General features: G+C 41.5%; 1 protein-coding gene across 1 annotated transcript in view; it reads left to right on the top strand.

Moving 5' to 3' along the window:
- Window positions 1–652: 652 nt before the first annotated feature.
- garre1 (granule associated Rac and RHOG effector 1) overlaps window positions 653–20164 on the top strand; it is a 33119-nt gene continuing 13607 nt past the window's right edge. The window contains exons 1-2 of the mRNA XM_076747362.1: window positions 653–729; window positions 11692–13146. Coding sequence (XP_076603477.1) covers window positions 12643–13146 — 504 coding nt within the window. The 5' untranslated portion in view covers window positions 653–729; window positions 11692–12642. The remainder of the gene's footprint in view (window positions 730–11691; window positions 13147–20164) is intronic.

Raw genomic sequence — 20164 nt, 5'->3', positions numbered from 1 at the left:
AAATATATCTACAATAGGCAGTCAATGAATTTCAGAGGGATTTCCCACGCGTGCAACAGTAGAATCAACTTACGTTTCCATTTCACCACCATAGCAAGCAATCTACAGTGGATACTGTCTGATGACATGAGCTGCATATTCCACACTACTTTACCGAATTATGAAAATTAGTACCAATATCTCATAGTAATATTTCATTTTTAGAGTTTTTGTCATTTCTAGAGAGCAGCTTTATGACAGTTCCCACACCACTTCATATTATTTAAGAGCTGCGGTGATGACAACCGTCTTAGTATTGTAATTAGGATTTGGATTTCAAAATAAAGGACTAGAAAGCACTAACAAACGAAATACCCTGAAAATAATCAAAGGGATTTGTTAGGGTAAATATTATGACTTAATACTCGAATATGTATATATAACACTAAACACTTAAACTGATGCTGATTTAATCTGATTTTTTTCATTTTGTTGTCATGCTTATCACTAAATTAGTGGCTCAGATGCAAGTGCCCTCATATTTTATTTGAAACGCGGTGTAAAATTCAGGCTGGTACACCACATTTGGTACTGTGATTTACTCACAAACGCTGTTTATACAAGACACATTTCTCTGAAACAGTTTTATTATGAAGGTTTTACCGGAAGCATTAGTTTTTACTGATGTGGTCTTAATTGTGGTCACACAGACAGGGGATTCGCTGTCAAGAGGGTGGATGCCTAGAGCTGGTGAGCGATGTGGTGATTAACTTAATCTTTACTAACATTTTTCTTGTGTTTTACTGAAGCTCTTTGGTTTTATCTGGGTTACGGTGGCACTGACTGCTATTGGCCTGTACTGGAGTGCCACTGGGCCGCTTACATTTGCTCGCGCTTTCCAGCAGCGCTGACAATCGTGTCGCAGAGAGCTAGCTAGGTAGCTAACGTTAGCTCGTTTAGCTATGTAGCTAGCCTGCTTAGAACCGATGAAACCCTAATGCGTCCATTTTCGGACGTGTCTCGCTCTGACGTGCTTGTTTCTGTTTTGCCTTCATAATTGACATATTCGACCGCATAAGCAGTCGGACACACGTTTTCAAAGAGGGCTGAAAAATGGGACGTTTCTTTGCAAAACATACACCGACATTTTGGTGACAAACCCAATGTGGTGTGTGCCGATGAAACGCATCCGCCTCGGCTAGCGAAGGAGGAGCATTTGGCGGTATCGGTTGTGTCTGTTTTCATTGCCACTGACTTACAGCCTTGGGCGAGCCTTCAGATTTGAGCGATCTTGCCAACAGATAAACGTGGCAATGCAGGTAAGACAGACGAGTTAGTTAATGAGCTTTACTTAAGCAACGACCTGGTTTGACTGCATGTCCGATAATGGACCTGGGCGTTCTTGGTTGTGAGTTAATGTTACGCGCTGCAGTCCGTAACGTTAATCGCCCATCGCACAAAATTGAATGTAGGTTGACATTAACGACAGTAAACGAACGACAAAGGCGGAATTTACTCTTGTAGCAGTGTAACCCGCGTCCACGGTCGACGTTAGACTGACAGTATGGACAGGCTTCGAGGAAAGTGCACTAGCTTGCAAGCTAACAAGCGAGCGTCTGATTTTGTGCTGCCAGTGGGCGAGTGTCAAAGTCGGGACGACAGCGGACGCGGGGTACCGGCTCTGTACCGTCTGTGCACGCCGTGGGGTTTTCGTGTCACTCGCTTTCCTAGCGTTTGGTGTGTTGATGCACTGCTGCCGCGGAAGCCTTTCCGGCGACTCTGTGTTTAGGGCGTTAAAAGGCCGTATTAATAGCTGCGACATAATGTTCTCATGACTTGGCCCGTGTCATCCCGGAGAGTTTCGATGAAACCTGCTAACTGCGCTTGCGGGGATTCTGTTACACCTTCCTGCTAAATAGTGATCTGGGTTTAAAATAATACCCGAGCAAGTACAAAACTAACCAACTAGTCCCTTTTTCAGTGAAGGTGCACTAAAACCAACAGTATGTCTCTGTTGAATTAATGTCCCGTCTCACGAGTGGGGCCGTGCTGTGTCTGATAACGTAAAGGGAGCAGCAGTACTGCTACAGAGGTGTTGTAACTCCGATGCATTTCACATAAAAACTGTCCAGAAATGGCCACTGGATGCTTGGACTATTTCTGTCATCCATTTCAACAGACTGATTGTAAATGATCACACTATGCGAACACAAGAACAGTAACTTACACAAGCTCGGTGACTTTATAAACGTGGCTTTATATAGTCTCCCCCATGCAGAGGAGGTATCTGGAATTGCATTAATAAATAACGTTGCCCCACTTCTCTGGAGCGGTGTAGGCATCTACGGTCTAGCCAGGGATCCGTGTTTTGACACCATTTGGAAAGTGCTTCCTGTTTTGGTCGTTGGAGTGTTGAAATCAAAGTAGAAGTGATCATTTAGCTCCGCATAGGGTTTGATCATGTAGAGTCAGGGGGTTGCTCATGATCACAGTCAGTGATTTAGGGTGTCTGAAGGAAAAAATATCTCGGGCTGCAAGGGTTGGAATAAGCAGCCAGTCTGCTCGCAGGTGAAATCTGAAAGTCAGCTTCAGTTGTTATTATATCATCCTTTTTTTGTTGGGGAAAATACTTGTTATAAACAGAATTGGGAAATCAAATTTTGCTCTGGCTTGTTGATAATGCTAAATTTATTCCAAAATTTGGAAGAGATGGATTTCTTTTTACTGCCTTATAAAGCAAAATGTTGTTAACAGGGCTCAGAAATATGACTGAAAAGTTATGACCTTTTAAACTTTGAATCGCAGAAGGTTGTTTGTGTTATTTTCAGTCATAGAATTGTATTTATGTTGATGGTGTTGACTGGGGGCCTAATACCATTTTAACTGACATTAAGCTCTTAATAAAGTGTAATTTCACACTTCATGTGATGCATTCATGTTAAGGTCATTTGCCTCCTTTTGTTGAGTTTTGCAGGCTTGTACTGCTTTCACTGAAACAATCCTGGACCTACGTGTTGACATCTGCCACAGCTGCGTCACTGTGGAAATACTTGCTTTGCTCTGCAAAATTCCTGTCTCTGTTTAAACTCATTCATTTCAATAGCTTATTCAACTGTGTGCCTGAACAGTCATCTCAGGTATTGAATAAGCACTAAGGCTCCAGTTATTCTTACTCTTTTTTTTTTAGTCTTTTTTTCAGTATTTGTCAGCATGTGATATGACCAGGAGTGACATTTTACCTTAGCCTAACAGCGAATCCGGATGCATGTGTGAGGAAGTCGACATACAGTCACAAGATTACTGTTTGCGCTTGCCTCGGGTGGAGTACAGGCCTTGCCTGTGCTTTACTGGCACTGTCTCCACGTCCTGAATGATATTTCCTTCAACAAAGGAGCTTCCTAGAGTTTCTCTTGCTGCACAGTCTTAGATTATACAGATGAGTGATAGGAGGAGTCTCTGCAGGGGGAAGGGATGAGTTAATCCAGGCCATAGTATTATTAGAACCTGGGAATTCTAACAATTTTGTGACGATTTTTACTTTCTTCTCCTTTCTCTTCTTTTAACTTTAGTTTTATTTTACTTTCTCTCCTCTCTCTCCTCAGATTGCGCCTAACAGATTAGTTGAGTTTTTGCATTTTATTATTTGTAAGGTGAGTGTTTGTGGCCACTAGCTATTTTATCTCTGAAGTTTGAGATTTTGACAAAGATCACGTCCACAAGATGATACCAGAGGAACAACAGGTGTCACAAGAAGGAAGCTCAGTGTTACCTTTGGTTTGTGGCTCCCACCAGGCAACACCTTCCAGAAATAATCTTAGTTATTTTTGGCTTGGTTTTACTTTCATTAGTATATGTTAGAGATATCTTAACATTTTCATGCCTTGGTGACACAAACTTCCCTTGCAGTTCTCAAACATATAGGCTGGTAGTAACTGAATCAAATCAATGTAGTCAGGTGGTCTTTTATTTATTTTTTTTTCAACAATTTGACTCATTGCCATGAAATACAAGTCAACGTGGATATCATCGTATTAGAAAGATTTGATAATTAATGTAATAGTTTGATGCTTTGAAGGAGCAGCATGTTTTTTGTGTGCCAGTAATGCTTTGTTATTGAAAGATTTTTAATCCTTCAGGCCATTGTAACATCTTGGGACACATTTAGAGACCCCCAAATCTAAGTTGTGACAGTACTGTATATAGTTAGCAACACTTCACAAAAGGTACAGATTATTGAAATCCAGTAAATGTTAAAAAAATGCACTAAAGTGAATAGTAAAAATGTAAAGGAAGATTGGATGAAGAAGCATATTGAATAACAGCAGCACAATGGAAATAATGTTTTTTTTGTTGTACAGGATCAAATTAGACATCAATTACACGAAAGAGACTAGTATTGTTTTGTGGTAGTTATACTGTATTGTCTACCTCTGGCCTAAGAGTTAGAGCAAAAGATGGTTTGTGTGCAGCTCCAGCAGTGTGTTAGGTAATATCCACCTACAACAAGTTTTGCCAGTCCACGCATCAGAGAGATGTATGTTTGTATTGTGTGACAGGATTGTCATTTGGATTCACAAAACTGACAACTGTTGGCACTGGTGTGGGGCAAGGGGCAAGGGTCTGGTTCGTCCGTAACATCTAGTCCACTGCTGTTTCATCTATTGCGTCGTAAGCACGTTTTATTTTAACCAAATACGCTATTTTCTACTTCCAGGCAGAATTGAAGAAGATGCCAGTCCTCATCCAGAGGGAAGCAGCTAGCGGGTTTACAAATAAGGGGGACAGGGCTTGTAGCATGGGAAATCTCGCCTGTATCTCCTGGGAAACCAGCTTTGCCTTAGTTTGTGGTCAGCTATTTGCCCCTCAGTCAAATGTTCCCAGTGAGATGCATGAATGCTCGTGCACTAGAGCTGATCAAATACAACAAGAATCAAGGCTACCACAAAACTTTGATCTGATGTGATACTTATCTTTCTTAATCCCTGCAGGAAGTATTTTGCTTGTGCTTTTCCACAAGCAGGTCAGAAGTCGGGGTCACCTACATAGCTAAGCAGTGAATAGTGGAGCTGATAGAGATTTGATAGGTTGCTCAAGGGCACTTCAGCAGTGCCTTGAACCAGGTTTTGCTAACCCTTACTCTACCACCCTACTATATCCTGTCATCATACCTGTCAACCTTTTCTACGCACACACTCCTCAAGCTGTCAGGAGGAAAGGAGACTTTTCTTTCTATTCTGTGCAGAAGGTTGTTGGTTTCTGTTGTTAATGTTACTGGTGTATTTTGGTTGATTTTTCTGGTGTTAAAATATATCGAAATAGTTTTGCTGTTTGTCTGACCTAGCCTGAATTTCTAACTTCTGTGGCACCTCCATATCTTGCCTCATTGTGCCTAAAGTGGAAGAATAAATTCTTACTCTTGCCCTGGCTAAAAATATAGCAACCTGGTGGCTGGCATGCAGCACAACCTGTAACCTCAGTATGTAGGTTACTCAATATAGGCTGAGGGAAGCATTTTAATCTCCACAGGTTGCCACCAGCCTTTCATGAATGGAACTGACGTCAGAGCCTTTCATCATAGCTTTCACTTGTTGAAACCTACTGGTTGGGCACACTAAACACACTAAACACTAACACTAAACTAAACTAAACACACTCTATTGTATAGTGCTATTCTGGAGGGGATATCTGAGCCGACTGTTTGCTTACAGTTGAATACTGAAAGGCATGTATGCTAGTTTGTGTAAAGGCTCTGATTAGATCAAATCAGATGGTGTATTTATTGGCATTCACATGCCTGTTTAAAAGTCCATTGTCATCTTGATTCCCCTGGAGGGACTTAATTAGTAAATTGATTGTTTTTTTCTTAGAGTGTTGGAATTATTATGGTATTGTTTGATTAGGCAAAGGCACATGTTGAAATTTATATTTGCTTATGTGACACAAACCTGTGGGGTCCTCTAGTATGTCCTTTGTAAGAGTGGCCTGTCTGCTATTTTTATTGGAGCCATAAGCTACTTACAAAGTCTGTTACGACAGTACAGGTTAGCCTAATATCATCCAGCCTGTTCACCAACCGTATCAGCCTGTTCACTGATATGAGTACTAGATTTTGTCCTAACTTACTCAAATGGTTTGTTCCAGCAGCAGGAAAAGTCTCACTACTGCTTTAGACAGTGCAGAATCGGCCAAAAAATACGATCAAGCAGAATTGGCTATGGCTTCATAGAACAGTGCATATAAACAGGTTTTTATGATAACTGAATATCAGGGTAAATGTATTTTTAGTTCCAAATTATCAGAGCAAACATTGGACCAAAACAGGGTTAGTTTTTTACACCCAGTCACCTAAACCTGCAGCTGCTGACAAAATACTTCCTGGAGAAACACTGTATTGATGGAAGAAAAGCTATTTTTGCAGTTAATATTAAATTGTAGCCAAAGCCTTTATTTTTCTCTTCCTTTCAGAGTCATGCAGCTGCATGTGTGAGAGTGTGTTTTTTTTCTGTGTGCTGGTATGAGGAGACCAGGGCCTGCTACAATACTCTCCTTGTGTTCCGTGGGCAAGAGGAGCCTGGCTCAGCTCCTGTCACACAGTTGCTCACGGCACTTGTCCTGTCATTTGGACTGACCTCCTCGACCTGTCTGCTGATTCTCCGACTTTGCTATAGCTTATCTGCTCTGAGGAATGTCTTCAGTGAAGCTTCTCTAACCAAATAAACAGTGTGAATCATGCTTTCCAACACTCAATTAGTTATTTAGATATATATAATATCTATATCTATATCTATATATATATATATATATGTGTGTGTGTGTTTTAACGCAATGACATTATATTTTGAGGAGAATGTCTTTCAATTTATGGTTGGGTTTCCTGACCTGCTTCTTTGCGCTTGTTTGAACCCACTTTAAGAGGGTTCTGGGGAAATGCATTCCTTTGCTTCATTGGCAACAGATGTAGGGGATAACATTTTTCTTTGAGCTGAACCTTTTGGAGTGTCTAAAAACAGTGCGGTGTGGACCGTAGGGCAGCTGTTTTGCTATGGAGGCTGAAATAGACTTCATGAGAGAGCTAATGTCGGGCCTGTGGCTGGAGCGTCAGAGGGCCTGTGTTTGCATCACAGTGGCAGATGGATAAGGAGCTGTCAGCATGGGTAACAGCTGCCCCATCCACAGCTATTAAGCTACCTAGCTGTGATGTGACATTCACACAGATATGGCTGCAGATCCAAAAGTAACCGCTATTGGTCAAATGAGTGGCTGTATCCTGAAGGTTACAGAAATGGACTTGTGACCAGAGGCTTGACTGGTTTATTGTGTACAATCTGGTGGTAAATCTGTGTGGGGAAAGTGAGTAAGAAAAAAGGCAAATGCTTCTCAACAGCTGGTGTGAAGGTGCCTTTGAGCAATGGCACTTGTATGCTCGAGAGAGCTGCCCAGTAGCCAGTAGCAGAAGGGTGCAGATGTATTGGGCACCATCCCAGGTATAAATATGTTTCTCATAATGAAAGTAAAGCTGTTTTTTTTCAGAGAACTTGTATGCATATTGTGTGTAGTTTCTCTGAAAAAATGGAAACAAAGAACAGACATTTGTTTTTTGGATGGGTTGTTGCTGTTGTTTACTTAAGTGAAAACAACAAAAGCCATTTTGGAGCTTATTGCTAGAATTCTACCAGTTAGAAAAATGTCCCTGTAGTTGTCTGCTGACTGTTGCAATTCTTTGGCCTGAGGTTTGTGCAGACAGGTAACTCATACCTGGTACTATGATTTACTGCATACCCCTACCCAGTAGCATACTTGGCTTGACGTTTTTGTTACTGGCGACAGGGAGCTTGCTCCAGGAAACCTTAACCCCCTTCCTGTTGAAGCCGAGCAGCTGACATGTACAGTGAGTGGGAAAATAGAGCTAACATTAGCCTCAAGGAGCCCCTGCTGGAGGAAGGACATTAAAGTGGGCTGGCACAACTCCAGAGCATATCCAGAGGGACTCTCCTATCACATGTGTTTGTTTGGGTGCAATCTCTAATACAGTGTGCCCTGCAACAGGAGGATGGCAGCCAATCGAGCTACCCTGAGAAGCCAGCAGGCCTCATTAATATTGATGCTGTGTTTGCTTCTCTTGGGATAACCTCTGCTTACAGAGTTTTATAGCCAGGAAGGAAACGTGGACTGCTAACACTCTCTAATAATGTTACATAGATATATTATATCTGCCTGGAACAACCATGCAACAAAGCAAGTAGCCCACAATTTTGTCCGAAACAAAATCTGGCTTTGTTGTTCAGGCTGAATGGACTGTGACTCACTGCACTTCATCAGTTCCTACTTTTGTTATTCACTCTGAGGACCATGGAGCCATAAACTACATCAAATAAAGAGGAGTTTTTCATTCTTGGAGAAGTCAAAATCCACAGAACTAGTTGAAAACAGATGCTGTGTGTCAGTAACATCCTGCAAACTAGTATCACACAGTATACTGTATGCACATCTTCTTAGTTTTAACAAAGTTTACAGAGTTTTCACATTTAATATAGACATATATCAATGTGTTAAAGCAAGTTTTTACTATCATGGAATGAGAAAAGATTTGAGTAAACTCATGTCAAAACTGTGACTTTGGAATACCACTGCTAATTAAATCAAACAAAATATGCAAAAATTTATCTCAAAGATTAAATATGTAACTTTTGGTCTTACAAACCACTTTGCTAAAGCTATCTCACCACTGTCCACACAATTAGTGCTGTGCTGTGAGCAGGTCCTTCATTTCATTCTGCATGATGATAGTGTTTCCAAGAGATACTAAAATAGATAATTATATGAAGAGCTAAGCAAGTATGGTATCAAGAAATGAAGTGAAAATAATATGTGAAAATAATAATACATCCCAAGTTGCTTTGCAGGGCCATCGCGACAAAAACAATCATGTCGTGACATTGTGACATGAAATGTGCACGTTCAGTGAAATTTATTTCTTTCCCATACTCTGCTAAGCTTCTTCCAAACAACTTAATGCACACACTGTATTTCTGTACTCTTCCCTGTTGTTTAGCCCAATAGTGTGAAAGTGTGAGAACTAGACTGGTTAGCCCCAGGCTAGCTAAACTCAGGTTTCCTGTTTACCTCACTAAAGCTAATATCCTATTAACTGTGTCAGCTAGCAGGCATTGCTGGGCACCTGGCAGGTTCTGTTGCTGTAATCCCTGGGATTTAGAGGTCTGCACTGTTGTAGTAGTTAGCTGCTCTCAAACTGCCACTGAATAAAAAGTAGACTGTGTGCACATGCTGCTCACCCAGCAAATGCTTCTCAAAGGAAAACCTAATCCTTAAGGAGTTGGCAACACACTGAATTCATCTGCCCAGTTTGTTGGTTGATGGTATACTTTTGTGTGCAGTGCAGAAAACCATTGTCAAACTCACTGTTGTAAAGGGTGAGAAGTGATGTGGACAGCTGGCCACATGTAGATGTGTGGTGTGATATTCTGTTGAAGAAATTATAGTACAGCTGCAGTGCGGCTTAGTAACTGATTAAGTCCATTGCTTATATAAGAAAACACAAGGATATGAATCAGAGCAGCCTGCTATGACCAGATGAATGCAACTGAATTTTGTAATGACTTTGACTAAGAAACTGTTTAATGTGAATCTGCTCCAACATGGCTGATACCTAATCTACTTAACAAGGTCTGTATCCATGGCCATACTGCCCTGGTATATTGGATCCCTGACATATACATAGATCTTGAAAAAGTCTTTCCCACATTGAGCCAACAACCGACCCCTGATGTAATTTACCACTGACGTAGTTAACACAGCTTCTGTTGAGTGGAAATCACCAGGCTTTGTTTGGGGAAACACTGGGTGAACATATCCTAGGAAAGCTTTGGAAAATGTAAACAAGTAACACTGGTAGAGCAAGTGCATACCCATGAGCGAGTAAAATCCTACTGATTCAAGTGCAAGTATGCATGCATGTGTCTGTGTAAGTAGATAACCCTCTGTGCAACATCTTAAATAATAAATATCTACCAGTTCTATTAGGGTTAAAAATGGGAAGCATGTCTCTGTTGTCCCTTCATGAGGAGGTCACTAGTTTCCCTTGGCTCTGTCTCTCCACTTTACAGCCAGGGACAGATGAGGCTGGGTTGATTTTTGCCGGGCGTACCCCTCTGTTTGTGAAAGGAAGTGAGGTTTGAAGGTCGGAGCATGTTGGCGTGGATGCATAATGGATGGCATGCATGTAAGGCCACTACGCAGCTGCTTAGTGTGCAGTGACAACAGGCTGGATGGTGATGGTGTTTTATTTATTTTTTTCAGTATTTTTTTCCCCCCACAAGTTGTGTTTCCTGACTCATCCCAAAACACAGAAGCTTTTAGCATGGTGCTACAAGATAACGGGGTCTGAATGTTCCACAGAAAGATAGGCCTGCTGCGTAGGGAGCTGTGTATCTAACAGATTAGTCCGTCATGTTGATGTTTGGTGTTCCATGAAGTATAATCATCAGGACTGCATCAAGTTCAGTGCCATTGGCTCAACAGAGCATAGGGATAGGTTTAGTGATGAACTGTTTTTTTTTTTTTGAAAGCTACATCTACCAACCTAAAGTATAACACAGACTCATACTATTGAATCTAGGTTTTAACTCAGGTAAATAAAATGCCTGTTCACCTTTTCCAATGGGTGCTTCTTATGGATGGATGGATAGAAAGATGACAAACAAATGACTTTCTGACACCAAATGAAAGTAGTTTTTATTTCTAGTTCCTGTCAGCTTTGTTGACACAGTTTGCATGCTGCATTTTAGATTATTGCAGATCAGTAGAAATATGTTGGCCCTTATTTCCTTGTCAGAAATCTCAGTGTATTCAGTCTTAAACATGTCTTTCTGAAAATCTGCAGTCACCAGCTGACCTTTGGGTGCCTGGATTACTTATAGAAAGAGATGTGAGGCCAAATTCCCCTTGATCTTGACAATGTAAAATATTATATTCATAATCAAGTGAAAAGGCCAAAGGGAGAAGGGCAAGTCATATAATGCTTGGGGTATTGAATGAAAGTATTGTGACTCCTACTATGTGGAGCTCAACAGACGCTGCAGTGTCTTCTAACAATGGCTTGTTGCAGGAATTTCTCTCTGCAGCTGTGTTCTGCTAAACCAGACACTGCCAGAGATTCTTTTCGGAGACGCTGTCTCTGAGGTATGGTGTTAGTAATCGTCTAGAAATGTACAACCATAAACCACAGCTCTTTACCAGTCTGTAATATAATATTACCACCAAGTTAGAGAAATGTGGCTGCTTATGATCCTATTCCAATCAGAACAGGACAATAACAATTTTTCTTTCTTACTACAACAGTTGACACATCCCAAAATGCTATGGATGTCACAGTTTATTGCTGGGGTTTGATGTTATCTCTGTATTGGTGTATCTACAACTGAACAAAACTAAAACAAGTTACTGTGAAGCTCCTAAAATGTGAAATTAAAAATTTCACTGAAAACCTTACGTACAGTGTGAATATTAACCATAATTTTATGAAAACGCTACACCCCATGAAAAATAGCTGCCTTTCTGTTGGTTATGTTTTGAGTTGCAAAGGGCATTTGTTTATTTTGGGATGTAACTGTAAAAAGTTGAAATGAAGCGCATCCTTCCTCTTTGACGTGATATTAACCCTCTTTTCTGTGTCTCTGCCCTTTCCTCCCTTAGGAAATGACCTAGAGGCCTTACAGATACATTTGTGCTTTTGTCGCTCTAATCTGCATCCGCGGAAAACAGCGAGATCTGGAAGCACACTTGTTTCCGCGGTGAGTAATATCTACCTCAGCCAGCAGACGGGGAGAAACCAGGAAGCTGCTGGAGGCTTCAGACAGGCAGACAGAGCTATCAGCTGGCCACTCGCTCACTGCCTGCAGAGTCCTGCTTTGTGAAGAGGATTTGAGACGGACTGGATCTGTCTGCCCTTCGCCTCCCACAGCTCCTCTGCCAGCCAGTGCACAAGAAGAGCCCGAACCACATCCTCTAATTCCAGCATTTACTTACTTGTTTTTGTTTTATTACTGTCATTTTTCCTCCGTGCTGTTGACCAGTGTCTCACTTTCCTCGCATTTCATTTTTCCTCTCAGCTTTTAAAAGGATTTTCTACTTTTATTAGTGCAGGCTGGCATAGGTTTATATATGTACATACATATGTGTATATACTCTATATACTGTATGAAGAAGGATTTATTTCCCCATTCTGAAGGAAAGTTAATGCACTTTAAAACTTGGCTGTAGTATCACTTTAAGTAATTATGGAGTGTTTTTGACTTTCCCTCCCCTATTATGATAATTTTGTTTGCAGCTGGAAACAGAGAATCTGAAGGTGTGTCTGTGCTGTTTTTTAAGCTGGGCTGGACTGATCTGCAGCAGGGCTGCATGTAAGCATTTCACTCAGCCTGCTAGACTTTTTGATCGCCCTCCGACCTCACCCAAGTCTGTGCTGCCTCTCTTTAAGGCACACTGAGATGAGCCTCTGGCAGGTGAAATCCTTGAGCTGTCTTTTAACCTAACTTGAACAGTTTCAGGACCGTTGGGTTTGGTGTTTTTGTAAAGAGGACAAGAGCACTTTGTGGGGGAAAAAAACAAAAAACAGCAGCTTCCGGTGCTGTCGCACCACTTATGTATTGTTGTAGTGTGCAGGAAAGTAAAATGGACTATAAGCGTCGCTTTTTGCTCGGCGGGTCCAAGCAGAAAGTACAACAGCACCAGCAGTACCAGATGCCTGAGCTGAGCCGGACCCTGAGCGCCTCCCTGGCCTCCTCTTGCTCGGCCTCTTCGCCCATGGGCAGCGGGGTGGGCATACCTGGCACCTGCCACCCACCTCCTTCTGGCACCACTACCGCGGTTGCAGACATCCAACAAGGCATTTCAAAATATTTGGATGCCCTCAATGTGTTCTGCAGGGCCAGCGCCTTCCTCACAGACCTGTTCAGCAGTGTGTTCAGGAACTCTCACTATTCCAAAGCAGCTATGCAACTGAAGGACGTGCAGGAACACGTCATGGAGGCGGCCAGCAGGCTGACTGCAGCAATAAAGCCTGAGATCGCCAAGATGCTGATGGAGCTGAGCGCCGGGGCCGCCAACTTCAAAGACCAGAACGACTTCAGCCTGCAGGATGTTGAGGTTTGAGCTCGCACATCATCTCTCAATAACATGTAACCAGAACTCATTTATATACTGGAGTACATAAACAAGTTTCAATTTTTATACACTCTTTCTCTCTCTCACATGCGCACACACACACACACACACACAAAGCTGATTACATTTCATTGTGATCGTACCTTATATGATAGATGACAAATACATGTGGCAGACTTGATTGAATATGTAAAATTGTATTGATTCAAGTAAAATGACACTGTCTCATGCCTTCACCAAACAAAAAACTCACTGACATTTGAGTCCACTGTTTGCTCTCCTGGAAAGAATTAGTTAAGCTCACAACCTGAGGCGCTACAGTTAAACACCTCATATTGTGCCGTATTCATTTACTCATGACTCGTCTTCTAGCAGCAGTGCTGAGATGCTTAGCTGCTCTCTGTGAGAAGGCTGCCTCCGTGAATCAGTGTTTCCTGGCTCCAATATGCTTCTCACGCCCAGTGTTAAGCTGGTGTCAGGATCTGAGGGTGAGGTGTGAAAAACACTGAGGATGTGAGAAGAAAAGTCATCTTTTGTCACTTTGAATACCACACCATCTTTCCATAGCTCTGAATTTGCTGATTTGCAGAATGCGAAACATTGTAGCTGAGGTGTTTCACAGAGGATTTGGAGACTGCTGCACTAAATAACCAAAGGGCTCAGCTATGATATGGGAATCATTTTCTCCCTCCATATCTCTCTCTCTCTCTTTTACACTGTCTATTGTCACACCTGATTAATCAAGAGAGTTTTAGCATTCCCTAAACATCACATCACAGAGGGACACACACACACACACACACACACACACACACACACACACATCTATTAATTACAGAGTGGTTCATCTGTGGTTGTTACTGTTCACACAAGAATCGGGTCTGCATCTGCACTATGTCACATATTGTATAAATATGTTGGCTGAACAGACTTGAGGAATTTCTGAAAGTGGAAAGAAAAGAACGTGATCATTATTGAGAGCAGCAGACCTTGTTGCTGAGAGAACTAGAAGCCACGAGCAATCACATTATACAGTGCAGTAATCCTATAGTTGTGACAGAAACCTCTGCTCATCTTTTTCTACTACAACCCATTTCTCAAAAAAGTTGGGATACTGTGTAAAATGCAAATAGAAACAGAATGTGATGCTTTTCAAAACACTTAAAGCCCATATTTTATTGAAAATCACAAAAAAGACTGTAATGGGTCTTCGCAAATGTGCAGGTGACCCATGCCATGTGCAGTAATGCCCCACCCATACCATCATGGATGATGGCTTTTGAACCATGTGCTGATAACAAGCCGGATGGTCCCTTTCCTCTTTAGCCAGGAGGATGCGGCGTCCATGATTTCCAAAAAGAATTTTACATTTTCACTCATCAGACCACAGGACAGTTTTCCACTTCCTCAGTCCATCCTAAATGAGCTCGGGACCAGAGAAGGCGGCAGTATTTCTGGATCTGGTTTATATTCGGTTTCTTCTTTGCTTGGTAGAGTTTCAGCTTGCATTTGTGGATGCAGTGATGAACTGTGTTCACAGATGATGGTTTTTGGAAGTGTTCATGAGCCCATGCAGTGATGTCCACTATAGATAGGTGTCTGTTTTTGGTGCAGTGCCGTCTGAGGGCCTGAAGATCATGGACATCAAATGATGGCTTTTAGCCTTGTCCCATGCGGACAGAGATTTCTTCAGATTCTCTCAATCTCTTATTGATATTATGTACTGTAGAGACTGAAATCAAATTATTTTCAGTTTTAAGCTGAGAAACATTGTTCTAAAATTGTTGCTGTATTTGCCAGCACAGTCTGTCACAGATTGGCGGACCCCTCCCCATCTTTACTTCAGAAAGACTCAGCCTCTCTGGGAGGCTCTTTTTAGACCCAATCATGTTACTAACCTGTTGCCAGTTAACATCATTCATTGTGAGAGACCAGCTGTTTTATTTTAGCTTTTCACAGCTTTTCCAGGCTTTTGTTGCCACTGTGCCAACTTTTTTTTTTGAAACGTTTTGCTTGCATCAAATTTTGCTATGTTGTCTTTTTGCTATTTCCAATAAAATATGGGGTTTAAATGTTTTGCAAATTGCATCACATTCTCTTTCTATTTATATTTTAGACAGCATCCCAACTTTTTTGGAAACGGCGTTGTATATCTACACTGTCAGACTCACTTTAAACCCTTTAAAACTGTCAGACCTCAAACATGGGTTCATTTGAGGTTGCAGCATGCAGCTGAAAAAGATCTCGAAACAATTATTAAAAAATGAACAGATTTAACAGTAATGATCATGAATTGCCAATTGTCGTGAAAAATCTCAATTATAGTAGTTCTCAGAGTAATTCCAATACACAGTTCTGCTGTTTCTGTGCTTTCCAAGTAGACGGTCTCCCATGTGATGCCATCAGCATCACATAGCTGTATTTTTAGCAGGACACCACACCCACACCTCCCCCAGTCTAAACCCCATCTTACCTTATGATTACTGCATCTGCTTATTTATCCTCCATTTAATACACAGTTGTGAGCTTGTGGAACTCCCTGTGTGGCTGCACACCCTCTACCCCACGGATTAGGTGAGGACGTCCTTAACTGTTGTCTCGTGCCGGCAAACAGAGGCTTACAAGTAATTGAGTATATTCTCATTGAGACTTGACTTCAGTGGTTACCGGCATTTTATTCAGTAATAAAAACATTTGAAGAAAAAAAAACATATTATTGGCAGATGAATATTAGAGGAAGCCCAAGTCTGTGAAAGTTCAGACTTTCATTAATAACATATGAAAGAAGAAAAAGTCCAAAAAGCAAAGAACAAAATAAATAAATAAAAATATAAAAAAAACGAATATATGTGGCATTTACAAGATGTGATGGTGACAAAACAAACCAAATCAACACTGGTTCCATACTCACACACTTTCCATGGTGAGTATACAAAATACTCAAGGGCACCAGCCACAAAGAAAGCTGCCATCTTGCCTCAAGGCTGTTTGTTTGCTTGTAATCAGACAGAATTCCTCTTTGCTTTACCTGCATTCCTTTATTTCACCTGTCAGTCTTTACGTTTGCCAGTTTCTACAAATTTAAGAATGCATTTAAGGTTTTGACAAAGAGAAATTCCCAGTATATCTGATTCTGTGGCACCTTTGACAAACCTGTAGCAATGTGCCACAGGTGGCTCTGTTAGTTAAAACTCTACAATAGAAAACAAGATAAGAGGTTATTCCTGTTTCCATAATCTTTCAGCATGTATCAGTGAATGGGCACATGGCTGCAGCCAAGACACTGGAAGGGTTGCAGGACCTCAGTGGATGTGGCTGAGCCCAAAACAGGAAACACTTTTGCACCGCAGTCAGTAAATCTGACTCTCTGTGGTCTTGGTTATGCACATATGAATATTAGAGGAAGCCCAAGTCTGTGAAAGTTTAGACCGCATGGCTTGGCACTCAAACATACTGTCTGGCCTGGGCATAAAGGGTACGTTTGTTAAAGCAGAGAAGGAAACACTTTTATACTTTACTTTACAATGGCTGTATTGGAGTGTGTTCGTTGTATTAACCTCTGCAAAAACACGGCACATGTACAATAATATTGTTTTGGGAGAGTGAAGTTTGATGTGCCAGTCACTCAGTAACAAAATGTAGTGGGATTATATATCTCAAACCCAAAAGGTGTTCGTATTCATATAACACAACGACAGTAGACATTATATGATTTGTTGAGTTGAGAGTCATAAAAGAAGTGCTGGACAGAGAGTGTGTATCAACCATAAAAATTGAAAAATATCAGCTAACGCTGGTGAAGATCAAGTCATCGAAGTGCTGTTCACATGCACCGATAATTGATCTTAATTCTTACTGAATTAATCTGCAAGAAGCTTTATGATTTAGTCATGAGTCATCTGTGGGGCAGGTTTGTGTTCACTCGCATTGATTTTGACTCAATATGTGCTCTAACACCTGCAGTGTTTTAATTGACAGAAGAAAGTAGCATGTATACAGATGAAATTTGTTTATGCCTAGCTTGTGATAATTGCTGCTAATTCTGCCTGTCCCTTACGACATGGTGTATTTTTGACTGCAAAGGACTTTCCTTTGTCTGAATGAGTCCAGGAATGCTGTTTGGCAGCTGGATGTATTATGAGGTCTTCAGAACGAACCAAATCCAGTTCTGAGTTTGGGGAGTTGTGGTATGTGAAGCTTTTCCCCCTGTGTTCCCTAGCTCACGTCTCCTTTTCCTCTTTCTCTCTTTTGCTCCCCCCCCCCCACCCCCTTTTTTTTTTTAACCAAGAGCCCCCAAAATTTCAGGTCAGTGCAGTCTGCAAAACAAACCACTTTTTTTCCAAATCCGAGCCCGGCTCCTTGGCTGCACTCCACTGCCAAATATGCATGAAAATGTCACGGTTTGTTTAGAGGCCATTTTCCGAGCTTGTAAGTTTAAACCACAGAGTGAAGACCAGAGACAGACAGAGAGGTCCCCACGACCAGAAAGACCTTCATCCTGCTCTGTTCAACTGCATAGGCTCTCCCAGCCAACTCCAGTGCTCACTGGACAAACAACCCTTTAGTCTTTTTTTAGTACAGTTGCTTGTTTGTTGATGTAATGTGGTCATATCATATGAGAGTTTCATATAATCGCAGTGAAATGTGATGTATTTATTGTAAGACTTATATTCATTGGCTGTGTTGACTTGTGTATGCTGGAGAGATACGAAATTAGAGAAAAAGCTGCGTGAGAAGAGGCTAATATATACCATATACACCATATAACACACAATTTAAACTTGCGAGGCTGCAACCTCATGAACATTTGTATGGCTGCCAGGATGACATGAGGCAAAGTGGAGCACATAAATGTGTGTACCAAAAGTACAAAGCTGAGGTAGATTTAGTTGCAGTAGGTCTGAAGTAAGACTAAACATATGCAGGATTTGGAATGAGAGAGCTGCTGCTTACAGGCCAGTGGAACAACATTTCTGGGCATGCTCCTTTTTTTTCAGTTCAGACCAAAACAGACACTCAGGTTTAGTTTTTGTCAACTAGTAGGCCTATGAAGCAATGTTTTGATTTTCAGTTTGGCTTGTATCGTATATGTGCATGCTGGTGATGTGATGCACATTCCTGATGATAGTTTCATGCTATTTCGCCAATAAATAGCAGGTGGCAGAAGCATGCCCTCAAAGGCACATGGAGAAGACTGCAAGCTAGCAAATATGGATGTAAACAGTGCAGCAATTAACACGCTAAAAAAACAACTGGCTTTGGCAAATGTTTGACAAAGAAAGGATATGCGTGTTTGTTAGACCTCAAGGAAACACGCAGTGTGTTTTGGTGAGGAACAATGAATGTCAACATAACTTTTGTTTGTTGACAAGAATACTCCGCAGGGCGCCTTTTGAATATCTGTTTTAGCCCAAGCATGATGTCCTTTAAAGCAGAGCCTCACTTAAACCAAGCAAAGACATTTCATATCTAATTTTTTTTACACGTAAAGCTCAAAGCTTACTCAGCTGATCATGTTTAGAAGGACTTCCTAAGCTCCACAGTAAGTCACATTCAGTTTGTAGAGTACCAGCAGATCTAAGCGACCACTTCTAAGAAATTCAGGCGTCAAGACAATTGTGATCTTCCTGTTTCTCTGGAATGATTGTGTAAAAGGGAAGACCCAGAAGAAGAAATGAAAATGAGAGGTAGTGAGCCAGTGAAAGACAAAGATTTACCGTTGACATTACTGAACCATTGTTGGCTGTTTGGATAGCCATGCAACCTGATATAACCATCTGGTTATAACAGCCTCACACTCCCTTTCCTTAGAAGAGGTCTAGATCATTCGATTCGGTGCACTTACAGTACAGGTGTTCTCAGAAAATGGGAGTATAAATGTTGATTTGATTCATGATTCGCCTTGTTTGGGCTTGAGAGGGGCCCACCGTCAGCTTGGCTCTGCTGGACTGTTATTTCTCATATTTTCCATGACTGCACAGCCAATCACATGTGTTATCCATTATCTCGTGCTGTAGCCATGGCCTCCTTTTTTTTTCCTCACTTGGTTATTGTAGAGGACTCTGTAACACTTTGAGTTGCATTTGATCTCACTGTCAGCCTGCGTTCATGCTATTTTTTGCTCTTCATACATGTACTGCAGTTTGTGTTGCTTGATATCGGTTTGCATTATTTGGATGTATCATTTTTTATACACACTGAATCTCTGTTGGCTGATTGAGCTCTGATTAGTTGCTCAACGTCAGCAGCGGGCGTAGGAATTTCAAATCTTGTGCACAGTGGATCTGGGCCTGTGCTTAACAAACCTCCCAGAGTAAGCTCAGAGGAGGCGGACAGATAGCCAGTATACCCGTCATATTTTATGCAGTGGTCTGAGTTAAAGAACCCAAACTGGCATTTTACAGCTGCTGTTCTTATTATCCTACTAGTGACACAGCTCTGGTGATGGTAATGTCTATCTCTCCACGTGTCTACCACCACTGTGGTCCATTTTTTTTGGGTCCATACTGAATTATGCGTAGCCATTCTGGTGGGTTTTGGTCAGATTAGTTGACAGCAGTCAAGCGGGCACTCCACTGGAGTTGGCCCCTGGGTCATGCACAGTGGCTGCCCACTACTCCTAACCAGCAGATTCCACTTCACATGGCCACCGGAGTTGATTTCAGCCATTCTAGACAATACTTGTAATTCCAGTGCGTTTTAGAGGCAACCCAGAAGCGTCTCTCAGCTCTGCCTAGTCTATTTTTGGCAGATGACGTATCAAACTGACTTCATTTCTCTATTGCAAGTAGTAGTAGTAGTAGAGGGATTGCTGTGTAGTTTTGTACAGACTGTCATGTTCTCCAGAGGATGCATTCTGTTGACTTTGGTAATCATTTGACTTTTCCTTTAGTGCCACCAGCACAGTTTAAATGTCTTGACAACTATTGGATGGATTGTTGTGAAATTTGGTACAGACATCTGTGGTACTCGGACGATTATTTGTGAAAACTTTTGATTC

The sequence above is a fragment of the Chaetodon auriga genome, chromosome 1 (assembly GCF_051107435.1).
Source record: "Chaetodon auriga isolate fChaAug3 chromosome 1, fChaAug3.hap1, whole genome shotgun sequence".
NCBI lineage: Eukaryota > Metazoa > Chordata > Actinopteri > Chaetodontiformes > Chaetodontidae > Chaetodon > Chaetodon auriga.
The sequence above is the reverse complement of the archived record's forward strand: the minus strand, read 5'-3'. Positions and strand labels throughout refer to the sequence as shown.